Consider the following 24,113-nt stretch of genomic DNA (forward strand, 5'->3'; position numbering starts at 1 on the left):
GTGCCATACAGATCGTTAAATACTGGCAGTCTCTTACTCAATTACAATGCTCTGCCACTGAGGACGGAAGCTTGAATATTAGAGCGTAAAATCTGTCTCCAACCCGACAAAATATCACCACTTACTGCGTCGATGTAGTAAACATACAGTTCGAATCCTGCGCCATACAACGTCGCCCCTTTTGCGTCATTCATATAGCTATCGACCGCAAAGACTGACATCACCGTGTATACTCGCTGCACTAAATATTTCTGGCGCGGTCGGACGGTTATCCACGCCTGACGGGTGACCAGAGTGCCCTCAGTGGACCAAAGTCACTCGCAGAACTGTTGTACAAAGGCTGGGGCTATCGAGAAGTATTGCGTAAATGGTATAATATTCTGGCAAACCATGTGAAAAAATACATATGTTCTTGTAATCCCAGAGCCAGGAGATTGGTGTAGGAAAGCAAGCAAGCAAGCAGTTCGAGACCAGAGACAGTAATGTCTTTGTGTCAAGTGGACAGAGCCAGCCTTTGTACAACAGTTCTCCGAGTGACTTCGGTCCACTGAGGGCGCTCTGGTCACCTGTTGGGCACCTGCTGGAAATATCAAGTGCAGCTAGGTGTATACACGGTGCAGTCTGTCTTTGCTGTGTATGTAGGAGAGTCTGGCGGTCGATAACTATATGAATGACGCAAAAGGGGTGATTTTGTATGGCGCAGGATTCTAACTGTATGTTTACTACATAGATGCAGTATGCGGTGATATATTGTCGGGTTGGAGATCGGTTTCACGCTCTAATTTTCAATCTTCTTTACTTAGGGGAAGAGCAGTGTAATTGAGTAAGAGATCTGTATGCCACTTTTGCAGGATTTAACTGTCAGTGCAATTTGGCGATCTGTACAAAATACTTTTGCCTCTGAAAGTCTCATCTGCAGAAAACAATGGATGATGGTGCTCCCTCACTGGCAACAGCAGCAGTTTGATGGGTAAATTCAATAAAGGCCAATCAGAATGCTCCATTCATTCACAAGATGTCCTTCATGCTCGGGCTTAGGAGCATCTACAAACTGTTTTGAACGAGATGAAGCTAGATATCTACAGAAAGTTCTGAGAAAGCAAGTGTTCAAAGACAAGTTGAAGCAGACTGTCCATCTCGGATGGGGATGCCGTCACTCATCCGCCACTGTGGCATTAGGACATCTCCAGGACCAGTAGCTGTAGGATCCCTTAAATCCCTGCCATTTTTCTCTTCTGTAGGATATTGCTTCGGATGCTGTTATGTAATTGTTCTGATTCCCCCCCCCCCCCCCCACCCCCAGTCTGTGCTTAGACAGCCCTCTCTTTCCTAACAATGCTTTTATGATTTACAATGTTTTCCCGAGCATGCACAGACATGATGAAGTCTTTTAATGGTGAGAACGGTTAACGTTTCTGAGACATATGTTAACAGCAAGACGAACATTTCGCGGGGATGCTTCAGCCATGCTGGGCAGGTAACCACATGTGCACTGCTAGATGCAGCTCGCGTGTCCCACTAGGATCCCTAGGAACAATGCACCCTGCGCTATTCTGGGAAGCACTGGAATAGATTTCTATAGCGCTGGACCCACAGCTATGTGTCATCGCGCCAGCAACGTATTTCGACAGGAATTTGTTGGGTGCCAAGTACGAAAGGGATCCGCTGCCACATCCTTGTGGGGTGAACTGATACCTGAGCGTGGTTCAGCAGCTGATGGCTGCGTCGTCACTTCACGGGGGCTGCCAGTGCACCCTGACTCTTGGGAGTGTGTGCGGTAGTGTCCTGCGTGGTCCAGTGGTCAGGGAATGGGGGATTGTGTTTTTTAGTAGCGATCTTTTGTTTAAACTATATTCCATCGATTTTACCGACCAGTAGGAGGCTGTGAATTAAAAAAAAAACGACCCCATACATGTGAATAATATCGATTTATTTAATTTGCACAAAATTTTTATATCAACATGGTGTTGGCAGTACGATAGTTAAGGGGAGGGTGTGTGTGAATGGGTGACATGGAGCAGAACACTAGGTTAATTTGCATAATTATTATATAAAACACAGTACAATAGTTAAAGGGGGAGGGTGACAAAGAAGAATTCGTCAGAAATGCCGTTCAAGGAATTTGAAATTCGAAAAATGTACCCAAAAATGGTGGAAGGACATAAATAATTACTAAATTTGGTATGAAAGGCAGTACAAGAGTTTAAGAAAATGAGAGTGACATGGAAAACCACTTAATAGAACAATCAGTTAAGTTATGACAAAAGGCCAAACATTAGGTTAACACATCCAGAGTACAGTGCTGAACATGTTTGCCCTAGAGTTGTTTGTGTCTCTGCACTTCAGTCTACTGCATTATTTACGAGTAGTTTGTGGACTATTTACTGTGACCTCAAGCATGTCGGGATGACTGTTTTGTATCAGTGTAATAAATATACTATGTCAAATAAATTGTTCCAAAATCAATAAATCACACTCCTTCCTCTCCCAAGCTGCCCAGAACAAATGGTCCAAATGGCTCTGAGCACTATGCGACTAAACTCCTCAGGTCATCAGTCGCCTAGAACTTAGAACTAATAAATCCAAACTAACCTAAGGACATCACACACATCCATGCCCGAGGCAGGATATGAACCTGCAACCGTAGCGATCGCTCATCTCCAGACTGTAGCGCCTAGAACCGCACAACCACTCTGGCCAGTGGCCCAGAACAGCCTGAGTCATTTTCCTCCTCCAGACCGCCATCTTGGATTATGGCACTGGAGGGAAGACAATGCCCTCTGGTGGCAGTACTGTATACTAGGTCAGTTGTACTCCAGACCTCATAGTGGACACACTGGATGGCAGTACTGCCTCAAATTGTTTAAATAAAGAGTGCCTGCAAAATAAAGACTTATGTCCATCCTATGCAGCACAGACTGTCCTTTCCCTGCCAATTCCTAGAAAGAGGTGGCGATCGAATGGCTTAAGTAAGTGGAGGTAGCCCAAGTGGCCTATTCTCCCGCAATTTTTTTACGTTAGTGGAGGTAGCCGTGGTGTGTTGCATTGTGCTGATGAGATTTGAACTTCCCACCATTTTCTGGGGAATGGAGGGGAGGGGGGAGGGGAGGGGGTTAGGTTAATTAATTTATCAATTAAATTAAGTAGTCAATCAAACTGACAAGAGTGAGAAGGGCTATTCGAATAAGTCAGAGCTGAAAGTGTACCTGGAGCAGTGAGAGGGTAAATTCTGGGGTGGGGGGTGGAGGAGTAGGGAGGGTGTTGGGGAACAATAGGCTAAGTGCCTGTAAATCAAAAGGAAGGATCCTTTTAGCAGAACAATAGTTTAAGGACCAGTAAGTCAAAGGAGAACAGTAGGTTAAGTACCTCTCAATCAGAGGAGAACAATAGGTTTGCCCCTGAGTATATACCTGCCCTTGATGTAGGCAACCCACACTAACAAAATGCTCTGACGCCTGCTTTCCTCTACTACTAACATTTATGCTTCACTTTCATGTTATATTCATCAGTCAAGGTTTTATGCAAAGTATATGACAGGTATTCATTTAGTAGTAGTATCATTCATCTGGGGATCACTTTTACAAGGACATTGGAGATGTCATGGTCTTACAGTTTAAGAGTTGAAAAGGATGGGACAGGTTGTTGGCTGTGGCCTTGTGGTGGGGAACATCCCAGAATTTGCTGTACTTATAGTTGTTTGTAAGTGACAGTTGAAATGATTCTTCAGAATGAAAATTAATGAAACCGACAAACTGCAGCGACGGATTCCTGACTGGAGGAAAGAAGGTCCTATGAGCATTAGTCCGGAAATACACAGTTGCTACGGTAGATGACACTGGCGACCACATGCTGTGTGTTCCTTGTCTGCAGCAGGCTGTGTCATTGACGTAGCGTACTGTAAGCTGCAGAATGGCTCGGTATTCATGTTGGGAACAAGCCAAGATGGTGTTTGTGTATGGCCAAGCAAGTGGAAATGGTCGAGAGGCAGCATGGTTATACCAAAACAAGTACCCTTCACAACCACATCATCACATGACATTTCAAGCCCTTTTTGAGCTTTTGTGTGATCGTGGATCCTTTCAGACAGACGAACGTGCAGGGAGGCGTCGGTGACATGGACACCAGACCAATCTGTTCCTTACAATATGCTGCATCAATCCCATAGGCTGCAACACACAAGGGACGCACGCATGTCGTCGGAGGAACTTTCATTAGTCGACACCATTTACCGTGACAACGAAGCATTTTCAGACATATATTGAAAGGACCTTTCTTCCTCCATTTCCAGTCAGAAATTCGTCCCTGCAGTTTGTCGGTTTTATAATTTGCACCCTGTATATCTATTATCGTAGAAGTGTAAAGAATAGATCATTATGACATTCACTCGATGTTTGATGACGTGATATCTCTTGGTGGCGAAGAGGTCATGTCTGTTTGAAAATGACCAGAGTGGGGTCGGCTGACATTATACAGTTACTGCAACAGTTATAGCTGATCGAATGCAAAGTTTTGTGCAGATCACAAATTATTTGTTATTCAGTTTACCTTACGACTTGTACTATAAATTTGTGTTATTAAATAATACTGAAGAAAAACTAGAATGTAGGGACATGTCTCGTTATAGCATACCATGCAGTACACATGTAGGAGCGAAACGTTCATTTGTCTGTGTACTGTATGGCTTGTTTTGGTAAACATAATGGCTGATTTCTTTTACGAGTTTTCTATGCTATATCATGTACATATGACTGAGGTCAAATCAGTACCGAGCAGAACGGACTGGATAAGCAGGTGGTTGCGGAAAATTTCTTTCAACCAACATCAGCTACTACATGTATAATCTTTTGCAATGAGTTTCAATCTCCTGTAAGGTATAATGATGCAAGCAGCGAGCAGTAATAAAAGTAGTAACCATCCATATGTGATTCTTCTCACCGCTGTTATTACTGGCGTTGTTGTTAATGGTGCAGTGCAATCAAGTGGAGGTTATAAAGTCTTAAGGTGCTGTGCCGCTGCAAGAGTGACATGTCAGTTGGGTTGTTTAGCATACCCCTACGATGCTGTTACATACGATCGCCAGAGACCTATATAGAAGGGAAGCTACCCATATGATCATGCAATTTAAGAGAAACAGTCTTGCACAAGGGAAAACGTCTTATTGAATGGAAATTACTCGTGGGCCAATTACGAATTAAAATACAGGTACCCAACCTCACATGGATAAATCAGTTTTCGACTCGTCTCACTACAAAAGGACACTAGTTATCCCTATGAAAATATGGTTTATTGCCATAAGACATCAAACAAATTATTTACCCCCTTCCCAACATACGAACAATTAAAAAGTGGACAAAGAGTTTTCATTAGTAACTATCACCTTGGCACAGGTGGCTGGTTGCAGGAAAGCATAATATGAAACTATATTATGAATACGGAAAATGACTGCGTAAATGATTAGTGATTTGGAGGAAGAACCCCGTGAAAGAAAGTACAAACACCAACAGATGTGTCAAAGTGTATGATGGTAGCAATGAGCTGCCAGCGAGCTTTAAAACAGCACAGTTAAACCCTGATGTAAATTAGCCAGCTTTGTGTCCCCCTAAGCTAGGTTATTGCAGCAGCAACTCATGGTTTCCAAACTTACCTGGTTTGAGTGTGGAATACGGCGGCAGTAATGGCTGGGAGTTCCGCGTCCACCTCAGCTTATGCACTGTGCTTCAAGTCCGAGGCATCCCCATCGATCTCTCTGAAGCAAGTACTTCCTTCAGCCTCCCGACAGTAAATTTCTTTCTGGTCTTCCTGAAGTAAGTGTTCTCTGACTTTACATTTTTCCAATAAATCTATGATGATAATTCGTTGGGAATCCATAAAAAATAATGGCCACCACCAGCTGACAAAATGGTCTTTGCCTTCTTTGCTGAACTTCCACCAGCAGTAACCATGAATACCATTTTGACTCTGATCCAGATTTCATAAGCAATCACAAATCGGCGCAAAAAATCTTTCGGATTGCAATTAAACATCTCCAGACATTGTGCTGGAGTGATATGACAGACGCACTTTTCATCGAATGTGAGCAACCATAGCATCCACATCGCACACAGCATTTTCCCAACCAATTCTTCACGAGGGATGTTATGCACTCACTCAGTTGAAATGCCGAATAGTCTCAGCAATATCACGAATTTTTAGTCCGAGATCTTGCATTACCATATCACAAATTTTGACAGTTGTTTCCTTTCTGGAGACCTCAAGTGGACGGTCAGAGCGTGTGTCATCTTGGTGCTTGTTCAAAAATGGTTCAAATGGTTCTGAGCTCTATGGGACTTAACATTTGAGGTAATCAGTCCCCTAGAACTTAGAACTACTTAAACCTAACTAACCTAAGGACATCACGCACATCCATGCCCGAGGCAGGATTCGAACATGCGACCGTAGCGGTCGCGCGGTTCCAGATTGTAGCGCCTAGAACCGCTCGGCCACACTGGCCGGCTTGGTGCTTGTCCTTCCACATTTAAAATCATCAGTTCACAAGTACATGGTCTTCAGTGCTAGTGCAGAGTTCATGTGAACTTCATTCAGTTCTGTTTTGATTTGTGTGGGAGTCCAAACCTTCAAATGTAAATGTTTTATAACAGCACGAAACTCGGTTTTCCCCATTTTCAATCGCAGTCGACGCAATGACCATATTTTTTTTCCTTTATTGTTATTTCACCCCCCAAAATGGGGCAGGCTGGCAGCGGCATAATATGCCACTCTTCAGCCAAGAGAGTTACAGAGAAAACATAGTCAAATGAGAAAATAACACATAACAGAGAATGGTATAATGTGATGAATAAACAAGAACGAAAATAGATGAGTAGAAACGGTAGATTTAAAAACTACATAGACGAGAGCCATACACACATGTGGAGAATGAACACTGTGAGTCGACACGAAAACAAAGAAACATCACAGTGGGAACACAAATGAATAACGCTGGCGACACTGCTGGTGCTAGCACTGCACACAGCACTGGAGTAATACTGACACTACAACGAAAACGTTAAAAATCACTGCACCAAAGGGGACCTACCATCAGGTGAAGGGGGGAGGGGGGGAAGAAAATGGGGGGAGAGACGGTAGGGGGAAACCAGGAGGGGGTAGGAGGGGGGCAGTGGAGGGGAGAAGGAATGGAGCTGAAAGCCCAGAGGGGTGAAAAGGAAAAATAAGGTGTTCAGCAGGGGAAAAGGAGTATGGGGGGAAGTGGGAGAGGTCGGGTGAGAGGGAGCCCTGAGGAGGGGGGGGGGGGAGAAGGAGGGATCTGGTAGGAGGGGTAGATGGAAGGCATGAGGACACCATCTGGGAAGGGTAGTTGTTGGAAGCCACCTTGGGCGAGGGTATGGAGGATGTGGACATGAAGACCAGGTGGGACACTGTGGTACAGGTGCAGCAGTGGTCTAGGATGGGAGAGGATGGGGAAGCCAAAGGATGGGGGGGGGGAATCCAGTTTGCAGGAGACATACAGGATCCACATTCGTTCTAGGAACAGGAGGAGATGCGGGAAGGGAATCAGATCACAAAGGATCTGCATGGGGATGGGAGACAGATGCAATAAGTGAGGCAGAGTGCATGGCACTCAAAGATTTGGAGGGATTTGTAGTAGTTGGGGAGGGGGGGGTGGAGATCCAAGTGGGGTGGGCATAACATAGGATGGGGTGGGTGAAGGACTTATAGGCATGTAGGATAGTGGAAGGGTCTAATCCTCATGTTTGACCAGAGAGGAATGTGAGGAGATGGAGACAGTTACGTGCCTTGGCTTGTACTGTGAGGAGATTGGGGGGGGGGGGGGGTCCAGGAAAGGTGGCCGTCAAGGGTGATGCCAAGATACTTGAGGGTGGTATTGAGGGCAATAGGGTGGCCATAGATAGTAAGGTAGAAATCTAGGAGGCGGAAGGAGGGAGTGGTGCAGCCTATGATGATTGCCTGGGTCTTGGAGGGATTGAGCTTAAGGAGTCATTGGTTGCACCATGCGGTGAACAGGTCAAGGTGGGACTGGAGGAGGCGCTGGGAACTTTGAAGGGAGGGGCAAGAGTAAGAAAGATGGTATCATAGGCATATTGCAGGAGATGGACATGTTGGGAGATGCGGCATGTCCACTGTGTATAAGAGGTAGAGAAGAGGTGAAAGGACGGGGCATGCCAGCAGAGGGGTAGAAGATGTAGGAGTTGGAGTTGTGGATGGTAACACAGGAGGGGCAGTGAGAGAGGAAGGAGGCGAACATAGTTGATGGGGAGGGCGTAAGTCTGGAGTTTGAAGAGGAGGCTGGGATGCCATACATGGTCATAGGTGCATTCAAGGTCAAGGGACACAAAGATGGTGGAGCGATGGGAATTGAGGTGAGTGGAAAGGAGGTGTGTCAGGTGGAGGAGTAGATCATTGGCAGAGAAGGAAGGTCGGAAGCCACCTTGGGTCAGGGGAAGGAGGCGGTGCTGGTGGAGATGGTGATGAATGCCATGGGCTCCAGGACCTTGCTGAAGACCGACGTGAGACTGATAGGGTGTTTGGCAGGTTTGGGAAAGATAAGGCTCTGGGAAGTCTCCCACAGGTCAGGATAGAAGCCGGTGGAGGATAACATTATAGAGGGTGGCTAGGACCGCAGGAAGGAGAGGGGGCTTCTTTGAGGAGGCGGTATGTAATACGATCATGACTGGGAGCCATGTTGCATTTGTGTGACAATGGGGGTTTTGAGATCAGATGGTGGTGTGGCCTCCGAGTACTGAAAGCTAGGAGCAAGTGGGGCGAGAGAGGTGGCAGTGCAGTCTTGGCTGTCAGGGAAGAGGGAGTAATCAAATATGGTATCTGTAGGTATGGAAAGGATGTCAGATAGGTGGGGTTGTCTGGGAAAGGGTGGTCATCGTGTAGGAGAGGATAGTGGGGAGAAGGTTTCGTGCCAGTAAGGCGATGGAAGGCTCACCAGTACTTGGATGAGAATAGGCAGTGAAGCATTAAGTCAGGTATATGTCTGTCGCCAGGCCCGGCGTTTATTGGCCGCAAGCAAGTTTCTTATATGGCATTGGAGTTACAGGTGGTGGAGGAGTGTGTCCCAGTCCCAGGTACGGAGGAACGAGCGTTAACCGCGACGGTATTTGTGGAGGAGGAGTACGGCCTGTGGTGGTAAGGTAGGACGGTGAGGGTGGATGACTTTGGTGGGGAAGTGCGTCTCGACAGCCTCCAAAAAAGTCCGGTGGAGGAAGGAAGTGGCATGGGTGATGTCATCAGAGTGCTCGTAGATGAGGTCTGCCTGATAGGGTGAGCAGGACGGAAAGGTGATCGCTATCTATAGGGTCAAGGACATCTGCAGTAATGCGCCCAATGAGGTTTGGGGAGGCAAGGATTACGTCGGGAGTGGTATTGGATTCTGGGGGGTATGTTGAGGGAGAGGGAGGAGGTCACCTTGTAGGGTGGCAATAAACCGATGCCACCGCCGTACTGTGCGGGTGTCCGGCTGTGGATGTTGATGTCGGCGGCAATCACAAGGAGGAGAAGGTGCAGTCTATGTGGGCTAGGAAATCATATGGGACCGGGGTATTAGGGCGGATATAAACGATGGCACAGGTGACGGTAAGGCCAGGGAAGAAGAGACTGAGGATCAGGTATTCGGTAGGATCATTGAAGAGAGGTTGAGGTCGAACAGGGAGATGGCGGAGGTGGCCAATGGCAACTCCGCCACGCGCAACAGGAAGGGGATTTAGATCGTTGTGAACAAATAACTTTTCACTATACATAGTTGAAATTCTTTATAAGATCCTTGGAATAATCAAGCTTACCAAACTTGAAGCCGGAACAAAAACGTTCAATTCTTTCATGGAAATTAACCATACTTACCAAACCACCCTCGTATTCCATAACAAACTACAGTACAGTGGGTGTCCCTACCTGGAGCTACTCTCGTGTTTGTTATTGCGCCTGGATCAGGCAGTACACAGCCTGATGCGTCGTGTTCCGGTGCCACTACACTTGCTGAGCTGTAGTACTGGCGCCCCCACTGACAGCTGCTCTGGTGCTGTTGCAGCTGGAGGAGCAGGTGCACAACGTGCTGCCGCGGGTGCCGGTGCCGCTGCAGGAGGCGGTGGTGCGCCTGCTGAGCCGCGACACGCGCCAGCGGCCCACCGCCCAGCTGCTGTCCCTCATCAAGTACTTCAGGTGAGTGCTCGCTGCCGCCCCGTCAACCTCTGCAGCCCGGTCACCACCGGCGGTCTGCATCTCTTAAAAGGCGACGCAGCGCAGCGCGCATTTTTGTAACTTCACAGGTTCAAATGGGACCGTGCAAATTGTGACGCGACGCGACTCGGACGCGACACGCGCCTGCGCCAGGTCGCGCGGCGTTGCGGTTGAGGCAAAGTTTCTCGCGCCGCGCGTCGCGCGTGCCTCGCTACCACCGTGGGGAATTTGAGGCGGCGAGCGGAAAAGTAGCCCGGCCATATACTCACATCGGAACGGCGCATATGAGCAGTGGTAGTATTGCGAATACGATAAATATTGCCTTACTTTATACTAAATTTTATTGCCTTTGGGTTGTGTTTCGTTTTTCACCATTTAAACGCTCCAGCTTTCTTCGTTAGTTCATTATACTTTTCTGTTATTTCTATCGGTACAGTTTTGCTTTGTATTATTTTTCTTCTGTCAAGAAAAATGCATACTTCAGTAACTAGTCAGCCATTGGCCGCTGGAATTGTATCACATGCCCCCGCGATGTTTTCAGATCGCAAGGAGGGACAGAGGGTAGTGAATAAGGAAACAAGGAATATTATAAAATTATGTGATAAAGAAGCAAGGCAGGAGAGGAAAACAAGGTTATCACTTCGCTTCCTAATATGCTGGCGTATCTGTACGATATGTTACAAAAATTTATAAAATGATAATCTCCGCAGGTGCGATCCCTTTGTGCTCCTGGTAAAAAGCGTCCAAGATCTGAAGTATAGAAGTCTCACTGTGATAACTTGGATATGGATGTAATAATATAATACGACACACTGTACTACATGCATGTAACATCACATTTCCACTGCAAGCTAGAAACAGTCGAAAAGCAGTCACAAATAACAATGTGTTAATTGGTTCGCCGTGGTGAGAAAAAGCATTTCAATTGTTGCATGCACATTATCATCATCAATAAACTAATTATATAACATGCTACACAAATGAAGAAAATGGTCGGTATTATTACGAAAGTGGGAATATCCTAAAAGAGTGTTATGATTAGATATATTTAATTTGTTGAAATGGACTGCAGACAAAGGCAGATCTACTTTCATGGCAATGTTTTTCAAACTTCAACTCACAAGGCAAACATGGGTAGCTTGTGCATTCCTCCCCTGGTAACAATACACTGACCATTCTGTTGGCCTCGAGGGTTTAGCCGAGCGGTCTCAGGCGCTGCAGTCATGGACTGTGCGGCTGGTCTCGGCGGAGGTTCGAGTCCTCCCTCTGGCATGGGTGTGTGTGTTTGTCCGTAGGATAATTTAGGTTAAGTAGTGTGTAAGCTTAGGGACTGATGACGTTAGCAGTTAAGTCCCATAAGAATTCACACACATTTCTTGAACATTCTGTTTTGCGACAGATGAATTGTTTATTTTTATCAATAACAACCAATTTATTCGCGATCACACATTGTCAGTTTGGCAAGCCGTAGGTGAGTAACCAGTATCTGGCATGTGCCTATCATTCCGCCTGAAGGAACGCTCGTCATTATTGTAATACTGCTCAGATGAAGAGGAGGCAAGTTTCCATTCCAGTTGCTCAGTGTTAAAAATACGATGGTTTACGGGGATTCTACCAAAATTCCAACAGAGTTGGCAATCTATTTTTGTGTGAGTTGTTAAGCTTTTCTCATCCGAAGAAGCATCACCGTTTGTGAGTAACGGCCACATTCCTCTTGGTGACTGGTTTAATTGTACTTTCTTTGTCAGAGTGTAATTTGCCAAAGTCATCTCACAGCAGCTATTGAGGCAGAATTCCGAAATGGAGTGCCTCATTAAATAAGTAATTGGCAATCACAGAGTTCAATAGCTTACGGTAAACTTCATAGTGTCGGTTTCCAGGAACATAAAAGAAGAAATTTCATGTTTATTTTCATATTAGTAAGCTCTTGTTTCGCTATCTGTCGATAACTCTTAAAAAATTAGTCACTGGAATGAAGTAAATAAAAAGGGAAGTATAAGTACTGATATATAGATAAGTACTGATATATGGATAAGAAAGTTCCGTGTGTTTAAGAATTAGCAAAACACTCTCCTCCTTGCGTGCTTTCGTTTCCATGTCTCGAGTGGTATAGGAGATATGAAATATGTTGCGAGTGTTTCATTCCCGCGGGCGTGAGATCGGAAGTGAGCGCGCTACTTGGGATCCATTTTTTTCTCGAGATCGGATGCAGATAGAGACCTCCTCCCAAGTCTAAACAAAAATTCAACATGTGAGCTAAATCTCATACGCAGCAACATATGTTGTAATATGCACCAAACGCAAAATCATAGCGACCCCTAATTTTCGATGCAAACTTTTGAGTTTTGCGTAGTGTCTTACTAAAATGTGTACATCACAATAAGAATGGTCATTAGCGAGATCATTGACACTTGGGCAGGAAGCTGACATATAACGCTACAAGTAAGACAAAAATTAAATATTTTCAGTGAATAGTTTCTGTAAAATCGTTTGAGGAAGATAACAGGCTGCGCGCGCTTCGGTTCTGTCAGCGCAGAGCGTCGCCAGTCGGCGCGTGCGAAGTATGGTGTACGCGTCGCAATGTGCTCTGCACCCGTGCGGCACGTACGTGTCGCGCTGTAGTGTGGTGTTACGTCACACGTGTTTTACGCGTCTCAGTTTGCGCCTAGCCTAAAGCTGTCCTCATATGGGGCGTTTTTCATCGTGCAGCTCGCCACGCCTGGATTACATTGCGGCTGGTGCTCGCTAGAAACTAGTTGATACCTCACGCAGAACACATTTCCTCCGGTCGACTTCCGGCTGCAGCGGCTTCCAGCGGCAGTTGTCAGCTGTATCTGACTTGCAAATTTTATGAAAATGGATGGGCATAAAATTCCTTCGTTAGTTCTATTAATACGCACATTTCCTCTCTTGTCTGTGTATTAGTGATGTCTGTAGTATACATAAATAAAATCAACATCCATTAACGTCTTATAAGGCAGAAAGGGTAGTCGAATATATCGATCTCCACATTTCGCCCAGAATCTCGCCTGCTTTCTGGAAGTTCTCCAGTTCTAAGGTGCGCTCTCAGCAATATGCTGTTAATAAGTGTTGTGAGGCATGTCAGTTTTCAGTTCAAAGCAGGCATTCGCCTTTCCACTTTTTTGGAAACTCTTCTCCACGTGGCATTAGTCACTAATAATATGACCCGTAAGCAGTTCTCTTTGAAGTGATTTATGGCGTGTGTAACCATTTTCACCCATTCCACCACCGTGTGAAATAATAAGAATGGGTTTCACTTTCCCTTGACTACCCTTTATAGATGCTGCAAAAGCCTCACAAGACAAAAACGCTTCGAAAGCGTCACAATGAGATGTCGCCGTACACAGTGCGAGAGTACACTGATCTTGCGGCTTGATTCAAAAGACTGCAAGCGACTGTGGCAGCGATCACTCTAACTTGTCAGCCTTCCACTTGTCCACCTGACCATGCATCTACTAAGTTGATTCTGCCCTCTGACAGTGGTTGTTGTTGCTATCCTGCATTCGAGGTTATCACTTTTATCAGAATTTTAAATAAAACTTGAATGCCCAGAAAAATCTAATGATATGGTGGCCCTAACGCTATTGTATTGACAAAAGTTTGTTAATCATGAAATAGGACAAACAACACTGAAATGTGGTAATGGTAGTGACACTCCAACATCACAATAGTAATCCGCTGTAGTTGCTACATATTTTATTACAATGAAAAGCATTATAAAATCACAATCACAATGATACAGGAAACTGCCTTACGAGACCAGATCACTTGAACAAAAAACAAATAAATTTCTTTAACCGGAAGAAGACCCACAAAACTTGAAATTTGAATAAGACTAGGTAAATATACTCAGGTAAAGCTTTACTTAAATGGTACAAATGTCCATATAATTCCCATCAGAACTCTCATTACTTCCAATCAGCTAAGGAACAGATTAAGGGTAAGAACACAGATCTTTTAAGATTTGGCTAGCCAATTTCCTAAACGAAACTATATCCAAATCACTAAAACAATTAAGGAGGTGCTTCAAGTTTACTTATTCAGTTGATTAATCAACAGTATTCTTAGAATGATTACAACTAGAACATGCCCATATGACAATACCCCTAAAATGAGGTTTCTTCAATATTACGTGTGAATTAGCGATAGACGCGAACAGACCAAGGATTCAAATCAATACGAGAGATCGACGAGACAGGAAATGACATAGAAATGTACTCAACTTTGCACTGCAACTGAACTTGAGATGCTAGAATTCTCCACCGGAAAAATGGAATCACGCAACAGTGACAACGTAACTCAAGATGTAAAGGAGAGGACAGGGCCTTAAATATCTCTCTGCCCCTGTGGTGCTCTGTCCCAGTATGCTCGCGTCAACCGCTGCCAGTTATCTGTAACACAACACACATCAACGGCAGACAATATACTTAGACATAAAATACACAATCTTATCTAAAGAACAGGTGATCAATACAACTGAATAGAGACAAATTAGCCACCGTGAGTTACTTGGCCGGTGCCAGCCCTTAAACTTTGATTAATAAGTTCGCTAAAAATCATGCCCTAAAGTTAACATGACAAGAATTATCTCGGCGCACATTTACACGCCAAACTACCAAATGAACTACAAGATAGAATAGAGGACGTATCTCGGCGTGTGTTGAAACGCCAGAGCCGGACTTACTCACTACTCGTTGCACTTCTAGCTACGTCTGTAACTACGCTTCATGTCGGTTGGTTGGGCGTAGCCAAACTTCCTCAACTGCCGCCAAGACAGTTAGTCACGACACCGAGGTAAGTGATAAACAACTAAAACAATTCCAAAGGATTTTTAGTACACTGGCATACCCAATTAGCAACCCACCGAAGCAACTCGGCGACTCCAATTCAATCGGCCGGCGTAGCTTATAACTGACTCGAAGGAGCTTGTCCTTCCGACCTCTAGGACAACCAGATCACCATGGGCGGTGGATCTGCCCTCACGACTCAACACGCCGTAGCCGCTGGCCCCGCTCCTTCGTTGTCCGACTCGTCCTCTTGCCGACCTGCCTACGTACACAGTCCCACGTGACTCCACTCACCGCCGATACCGACCGACCCCTTAGCAGAGCGGACGAGCTCCGTTCAATCCGCGCCGCCAAAGATGAACAGAAGACAAGTAAGCATGGAAGTCGACCCAAAGATCAAAATGACGATCGATGGAAACTGGCGCCAGAAACGCACCAGCTCAGACACAGGTTAAGCGAGATGAGACCTACATCATGAACCGTTGGCAACGCAAACAGAAGCAACAAATAATCAGCACTCCATTGGGTGGCGTATGGTTGGCAAAGTCTAAAGTTTATCTGTTTAATCTATGTATCCTTGCTCAAATCATGGATTACGCAATCTGAAATTATCTAACGCAGAATAGACTTTGATGGATCTATTCTACACAGAAGTTATACTACGTTAGTCCAGCTGAGAACAAGTGGCGAGACTGTGATGCTGTTTGCGGTTACAAGCTGGTGCAGCAGTACTACACTCATTTCTCGACGTGCAGCGCTCTCTCAAGCGACGCTCGTGCCGCAGTCATCTGCAGAGTAGCGATTTGCGGCGCCTGTAATTCGTTATCATGGGGACGAAAAATACAAAGTCGTGCCTGGCGATCTGTTAGACGGAACACAATTACTCTCTAACGGAGCTCTGAAATCTCAGCAGATTCCAGCGTGTGACACGCTCACACGCCAGTCATTCCGTGGACCAACTTCACTCACTTACACGGCAGCGAACACAAGGAGACCAAATGTCAAGGCGGCAGGCCTGACACCAATAAGATTGTCCTCGGCACAGCGAGTTGTCCGAGATGACTGGGTTATAAACTGCCTGTACAGCTACCCAGTCATGACCAACGCATGTGCGAATTTACGCTCATGACGAGTGCTCCAAGTGCAACCGACACACTCATAACGAGAATCAAGACTAGAGTCACCTCTGCAGACCGGAGTCTAAATCAGAAACCCCCTTTCTCAACTCGCCCCCTTCCATCAAAACTGCATAAACTCCTAAAGTGCACCACCACAACCGCCCCCGCATAGGTTTTGTGCCAGTCATAAGATTCTATGAGTGCCCCGTCTCCCCTCTGACTCCTCATCTCTACCTCCTGGCCAATGCTTCCTCGCTGGGGAAGCACCCAACTCTGACTGGCAAATTTCCGCACAGTGAGGAGAAGACTCGACACTCCCGAATTCTGTTTCCCATGGACGCTTTAGGCAGTATGTTTTGAGAGTTTTCGTTTTGGCCTAAAGTGAGCAACTCATTTATCACAGAGATCATTATCATGGGCGAAACGTTACAGCATATCCGTCCAAGGTTCTCGGCTAAACTAAGAGAAGTGCTTTTGTGTCCCAACATATCTACTACTGGCCACTAAAATTGCTACACCAAGAAGAAATGCAGATGATAAACGGGTATTCATTGGACAAATATATTATACTAGAACTGACATGTGATTACATTTTCAAGCAATTTGGGTGCATAGATCCTGAGAAATCAGTACCCAGAACAACCACATCTGGCCGTAATAAAGGCCTTGATGCTCCTGGGCATTGAGTCAAACTGAGCTTGGAGGGCGTGTACAGGTACAGCTGCCCATGCAGCTTCAACACGATACCACAGTTCATCAACAGTAGTGACTGGCGTATTGTGACGAGCCAGTTGCTCAGCCACCATTGACCAGACGTTTTCAGTTGGTGAGAGATCTGGAGAATGTGCTGGCCATTTTCTGTATCCAGAAAGGCCCGTACAGGACCTGGAACATGCGGTCGTGCATTATCCTGCTGAAATGTAGGGTTTCGCAGGGATCGAATGAAGGGTAGTGCCATGGGTCGTAACACATCTGAAATGTAACGTCCACTGTTCAAAGTGCCGTCAATGCGAACAAGAGGTGACCGAGACGTGTAACCAATGGCACCCCATACCATCACGCCGGATGATACGCCAGTATGTCGATGACGAATAGACGCTCCCAATGTGCATTCACCGCTATGTCGCCAAACACGGATGCGACCATCACGATGCTGTAAACACAACCTGGATTCATCCGAAAAAATGACGTTTTGCCATTCGTGCACCCACGGTCGTCGTTGAGTACACCATCGCAGGCGCTCCTGTCTGTGATGCAGCGTCAAGGGTAATCGCAGCCTTGGTCTCCGAGCTGATAGTCCATGCTGATGGTTGTTGTCTTGCAAACGTCCCCATCTGTTGAAACAGGGATCGAGACGTGGCTGCACGATCCGTTACAGCCATGCGTATAAGATGCTTGTCATCTCGACTGCTAGTGATACGTGGCCGTTGGGATCCAGCACGGCGTTCCGTATTACCCTCCTGAACCCACCGATTCCTTATTCTGGTAGCAGTCATTGGATCTCGACCAACGCGAGCAGCAATGTCGCGATACGATAAACCGCAATTGCGATAGGCTACAATCCGACCTTTATCAAAGTCGGAAACGTGATGGTACGCATTTCTCCGCCTTAAACGAGGCATCACAACAACGTTTCACCTGGCAACGCCAGTCAACTGCTGTTTATGTATGAGAAACCGGTTGGAAACTTTCCTCATGTCAGCACGTTGTAGGTGTCGCCACCGGCGCCAACCTCGTGTGAACGCTCTGAAAAACTAATCATTTGCATATCACAGCATCTCCTTCCTGTCGGTTAAATTTCGCGTGTGTAGCACGTCATCTTCGTGGTGTAGCAATTTTAATGGCCAGTAGTGTACTATTTCAGAGCTACCATAAACGTTGCGTCCCGTCCAAAAAAATTTCCGGAGACTCGAGGCTTCCCCAAAAATTCGGCAGGCTGAGGGACGACAGCACCTGACGGCTCCATCTATAGCGTCCCATCCAAGACGAACACAGCAATTTGTGGATTTTTGTGGACGCCAGTTCTTTACACAATGGTAGTTTATAGACACTGTCGAAAGGAATTGGCCAGGTGACCCACATTCTCTCCTACGCCCCTGTACCTGCCGTGGCCAGAAACGCCTAACAGGTAGATTCAGGTAGGCAGTTTTTCGTCTTTTCAGCTGAAGGCATTGTCTGCACACTGGTGCAAGAAAATCCTGGGACCAGTATTACGTTCCCAGCAAGTACTTTGAGATGTTCATCTCCCTACCAGCTGCACGTAGCTTCCAAGCCCCAAACGCCCACTGCAACGTTTACTGTTGAACAACCAAACTGCTTGCTTCCTCTCAACTCCAGAAAATACTATTCAGGGGAGAGGTATCATGAATGTCCCATATGCATTAGCAATGTACGTGCTACCATCAGTGCCCTCTGATGATAACTCCTGTCATCTCACAAAAAATTGGCGTCTAGAGGTAGGAATAGCATTGAATATGAAAACAAACGAAAGAGTGACTTGTCCTCTCTTAACAGTGCTTGGAACTCCAGATAGCGATGTACTGTGGCCCATTGTAAGTAACAGCTCATTAATTTCACAGACAGCATACACATTTGAAATTATGTTGAGAAGCAAGCATGAAGTCGTGGTCCGGCAGAGAACTTTGTAATCTATGTTCATGAGCGATTTTGCTATGTGTTCGCTGCAGTTAGCCCAATGGCGACATCCGCTTTATCATCTTGAGACAAAGAAATAACTTTATCTGCACTGAGGACTGAACTGACTGTCTCCAGAGATCTTTGGATTGCAGACACAGAATGCTCGTCTGGATGTCCAGTTTTATAATCGGCTTGTGGGCAGCTGGGTCACAACACGCCTCTACGCCTCGGAAGTGTTCCGTTTCCTGGGGAGCAAGCGAATATACGTGGCACTTCTAGATATATTGCATCCGAGTTCTAGGAGCTTCACGAGTAGATCAGATAGGATAGGATGCGAACAACGTCACACCATCGGCGTCGTTCGGCAGAATCACACAACATACGAAGGTCTTTCAATAAGTTATGACCCACATTTAAAAAAAAAAAAGCCATTAATATACACAGACAAACATCCTTGTTGGTGCTTCACATTTGGTGTTTGTTCTGTGCCCCGGTGAAGTTTCGAACCGTTCTGGCAGATTGCAAAGCCGTAGCACAGCACCACGCAAGTAACGAGGAGCCCTTAGTGGCTCGCCATCAGTTTTTTTAATCTTAAATATCTTTGTGACTAATGCCCTTTTGGTATATTTATTATTTTATAAATGACATATAAGTACTGCCAGTCTTTCACGATAATTCCGTACTTATAATTTGTATCATACGTTTTTAGTCATAATTCTGTGACCATGTTATAGACCATTCTTTGGTGTGAAATTCTGAGGAAGACACTCCTAGCAGTGTCGAAACCTGGTTAATTCGTTAAAAATTAGTGACCGTGGGCAGTTTTCTTTTAATTGTGCTAGTGGAATGTCAAGGATCGAATACGCAAGGACGGTAGCTTGCTTGAGGCTCCTATGGCAGGCTTCAGACGCTGCTTGCGGATCACCAGTCCACGTGACAGGTGAGTAACCACGCACTCTGTGGCCGGTGGGGATGGGGTGGTGTGGCACCTGAGCTTCAGCAGCTCGGAGTAAAAAGCGACGGTAATAGGTTATCATCCCCAGATAGTGACGCGGTTTGCATACTGTTTTCAGCGCCGGGTGTGGTACTTAGCTCGGCTGCCGGATATTACCGGTAGCAGAAACCCGAAATCCAAGAAGTGTCACTTAATTAGCACATATGACACATTTAGGTGGATTTATGACTATTCTGAAGTCATTAGACTTTTGTGTAGGTGTCTCTCGTGTTCTTCTGACATGATGATGCTACCAGCGCGTCATTGATGTGCGCAAAGCAGAAGTCCAATCCCCTGAAAAATTCGTCGATAAATCGCTGAAAACTCTGTGCTGCATTCCGTAAGCCATAGGACACACATAGGAATTCAGACGGTTCAAACAGCGCGGTTGTTGCAGTTTTATGGATGTCTTGTTCCAACAGGTAATTCTTGTAGGCTTTCAGTAGGTAGAATGTCGATAAACCTATGCTCTGAGCCAGTTGGCAAGCAAAATCCATAATGTGGGCACACAGGGTAGCGCTTGGCAATGTTAGGGGTTTGAGTCCTCTATAGTCGCCACAGGGGCGCCGGCCGTCCGGTTTCTTTGATACCAGTTGAAGGGGAGAGGCCCAGTTGCTGTCCGATGGCCACGCCATGCCTGCTTGGATCACTGCGTCGAATTCTGCTTGTGTGATGCGCAGTCTATAGGAGGCAAGCCCTCTGTGTTCCTGAGAAAACAGGAAAATTTTGGGCATAGTTCCGATATATCGCACTGATGAATGGCGATGCGATGAGGACACACAGACGGTCGCATTGAGTGACGGGAACTCATGTACAATGGTGTCCAAAATTAAAGCAACAAAGGGAAATCTTGCAATGTTACGTCTATTTTGCCACGAAACTGTATAAACAAGTGATAGTAACGTAGAAACAATATGAACAATACAGAAAATAATCAACTGCAGCGTCCATAACGGTAGAGAAAAATGATCATGGTTTTTTCCAACTTAACGGATTTGCACACACATTCTGGCAACTGGTCAGTGCGCTCAGCACGGTGTGTTACCACGCCTGGTTGCAATACAGGCCTGACGACGACGTGACATGCTGTGAATGACGTCATCAAATCTTATGTCGAGGCAATAACGGCCATTCTTCCTGCAGAGCTGCTCACAAGTCTTGGAGATTGGTTGGTAGATGCTGACGTGATGGAGCCTATCTCCCTAGTGCATACCAGACATGCTCCATGGGATTCAAATAGGGAGAGCGACCAGGCGACGCTTTGCGTGGAATATCTTTAATTTCCAAAATGACAGCAATCACCCGTGCTCTATGAGGTCGAGCATTATCGGGCATCAATACCAAGTCTGGCCCACACCACCTCGCAACAGCCGCACTTGGAATCCCAAGTTCTCGTCGCAATACCTGACAGCAGTTAAACGTAGCCAATTCACCCGTACAATTTCATTGTTCGAATGGTCAGCATAATCCCTGCCCACGCCATTAAGGATCTTTCTTGATATCGGTCTCTTTCCACAATGTTCGGATTCCTTCCAAATGCGAATCCGTCGAGAATCACTCTCCAGATCAGATCGGGACTCCTGTGCGAAAAGAACATTTGGCCACGGTTCTACCGTCCAGGTGGCATGTTGATAGGTCCAGTCTAGACGTTCCATTCTTTGAAGACACGCCATAGATAAACAGAGAACAGGTCTCCAACAATAATGGCCACTCTGCTGAAGCCTTCTGTACACCGTTTGCCTCGGTACAAGACGTCCAGGGGATGCTGAAAGGTCAGATGCAAGCTGCAGTGCAGTAGTAAGGCGGCACTGTCCTGCCCTTACAGCCAAATAACGGTCGTCTCGTTATAATCTCACACTTGGGCGGCCCTGTCCTGGTCTCCGAGATCCAGTTTCAGTCTCTACAAATTGTCGCATCATTCGAGAAGCAACAGAAAGATCCACATTAAGCCATCGGGCCACATCAGTTTGCGACTCTCCTGCTTCCATCCTTCCTATGGCCTTCGACAGCAGAGAGTCAGTAGGCGTCTTCTCTCTGCCATAGCGGACCGTCTATGACCGTGTACACAATGACTGTGAATGTGAGGCTACCCTGCAAACACTACCCAACAAACACTACCCTGCTTCATAGGTGCCCTGACGTCGTTATTGGCATCGTTGTGCGTTGATCGGAATGCCATCTTCCGTGCAGACAACGATCGAAACGAAATCTGTTAACAGTTTGTATGATTATATCGTGAAATACACACAGGGCGGGGAAATAGTAGTTAGTTGCTTTAATTCGGGACAGCAGTGTAGTAGGCGCCATTGGCGGTGGCGCGTCGAAGACGTATGACAGGTCGCTGCTCTGTATGAGCCGGCATGCAACAGTCAATGACGTAACCCGATCTGAAATGGAAGGATTCCTTCAGCACTTTGTAAGTGCTTAATAAACGGCACAGATAATGGCGTTTCATTAGTCAGCTGATATGGCATGTACTACTTAAGGCCACCACAGGTTGTCAAAGGCGCCACTGATGTCAGCTATGATGCCAACAACGTACTTATACGGGGTAGAGTCACAGACCTCAGAGCCAGGGCGATTGCATCAGTTGCCGATCGCCCCGGCCTGAAGCCGAACTGCCTGCTGCTCATCCCGCACAGCACTCGGTGTGCGGTCAGTCTGTCAGCTAGCAATTTTACAAATTATTTTCCAAAAATGTCTAATAGGCAAATTTGTCTGTAAGACTTAGCTTCTGCTGGGTCTTTATCAGGTCCTTTATTAATAATTACTACATTGCCTACCTTCCAGATCTTAGGGAATTTTTCTTCCCTAAGACATTCTTTGAATAAGTGGGTAAGTGGTGCTACCAGATGGGGTGCTAGGAACTGCACAAACTCCGCCACAATGCCGTCTGGCCCGGGGTCTTTCCCTCTTCTCAGTGATTTAATGTGGGCAGCCACCTCCTCTTCGGAAAAGGGGTAGACTGCCCTATCGTTTACAAGTCTGTCAAGATCCTCATTCCGTAGTTGATACTGATCTTCGATATCTCCAATCATATCGTCATCAGGCAACAGGGACCGGAGAAGGACCTCGGCAGTCTCCCGCCAGAATTCCGTCATAACGTCCCTAAGTCTGATCGTTGATATCAACATTGGGGAGCGGATCTTCTCCCTAACTAGTATATAGCGTACACCCCATGGATCCAATGCTAATTGCTTTAATGCAAAGCTCTCCCAACTCTGTATTCTAACTGCTCGAAGTTCTTTTTGAAATTTCTCTTTTGCCTCCCGATATTGCAATAGCCATCTTTGCTTTTCCCACTAGACGACACTGCGCCGGTAGTGCCTCCTCAGCCTTCTGACAGACTGACGCAAGTCCTCTAGCTCAGCTGACCATAGTGACGGGGAGGCCGCCATGGCCCTCCTCCTGGTTGGAACGGCTGCCTTCACCGCTCTGGATACTGCACTCACCAGTTCTTCAGCCCTCTTGTCTACGTCTAGGTCCTGTTGCACGTCACCTTCTGGCAACGGAGGAATGTCGCACTCTCTCGCTAGTCTCTCCCAATCTGCTCTTCTGTAATTCAGTTGCAGCTCCCACCCCATGGCCCAGTGGCACTCTCTGTCTCCTAAAGTAAAGGTAGTAAGATTATAATCGCTTTTTGTGGCATTCTCTTCGACTTTCCAGTTATGTATCATGTTTGCAGCGTTCGGTGTGACTAGTGTCCCATCGATGTTGGTATCTTGGCGCCCTCCCGCCGCAAGGTGGGAGGATTACTAGGTTTATTAGTCACCACAAGCTGTACAGGCATGATCATCTCCTCCACTTTACCACCATGTGCCAATGTACCATAGAGGGGATTTTGAATTTATGTCAGCTGTTATAGCCATTTTCGCCCCCGCAACGCCGTGGCTACTCTAGTTACGTGTCCCAAGTGTTGTTCAATGTTATCTCCATACTGGAAATACATATTTATGATAGTTATAACTCCCGCAGGAGATTGTATCTCCACGGCGGTGCAGTGACTGTCGGGGTGTTGCGAGAGTGTTGTTACCCGTAGGGTTTGGTTAGTGACGACTATTGCCGCTCTGGGGGCATCCCCACTGCTGACAATCTGCCATGTAGCGGCTGCAAAGGGTAGTTACCCGGCTTGAGAGTACGGCTCCTGTAGGCAGAGTACATCAAGCCTCCTCTCCTCCACCTCCTTTCGAAGCTCCTGCATGACAAGTCTGCTGTTATGTGCGTTCAGTTGTCCAATGCATTTCTTTAATAAACGATAATGAATTGAATAGTAAATATCACTGAATTTAAAATTATTACAATACTCGCTCCATCCCACGGCGTAACTCGCGGTTAATACCGAAGCTCACCACC

General features: G+C 46.3%; 1 protein-coding gene across 1 annotated transcript in view; it reads left to right on the forward strand.

Annotated features, from left to right (window-relative positions):
* The window catches only part of LOC124613288 (protein kinase domain-containing protein ppk32), a 717,316-nt gene that overhangs the window by 353,328 nt on the left and 339,875 nt on the right, over positions 1-24,113 (forward strand). The window contains exons 6-7 of the mRNA XM_047141982.1: positions 10,055-10,185; positions 17,832-17,834. Of these exons, the coding sequence (XP_046997938.1) occupies positions 10,055-10,185; positions 17,832-17,834 (134 nt within the window). The remainder of the gene's footprint in view (positions 1-10,054; positions 10,186-17,831; positions 17,835-24,113) is intronic.

Source organism: Schistocerca americana, chromosome 4 (assembly GCF_021461395.2).
Source record: "Schistocerca americana isolate TAMUIC-IGC-003095 chromosome 4, iqSchAmer2.1, whole genome shotgun sequence".
In the NCBI taxonomy this organism is placed as follows: domain Eukaryota; kingdom Metazoa; phylum Arthropoda; class Insecta; order Orthoptera; family Acrididae; genus Schistocerca; species Schistocerca americana.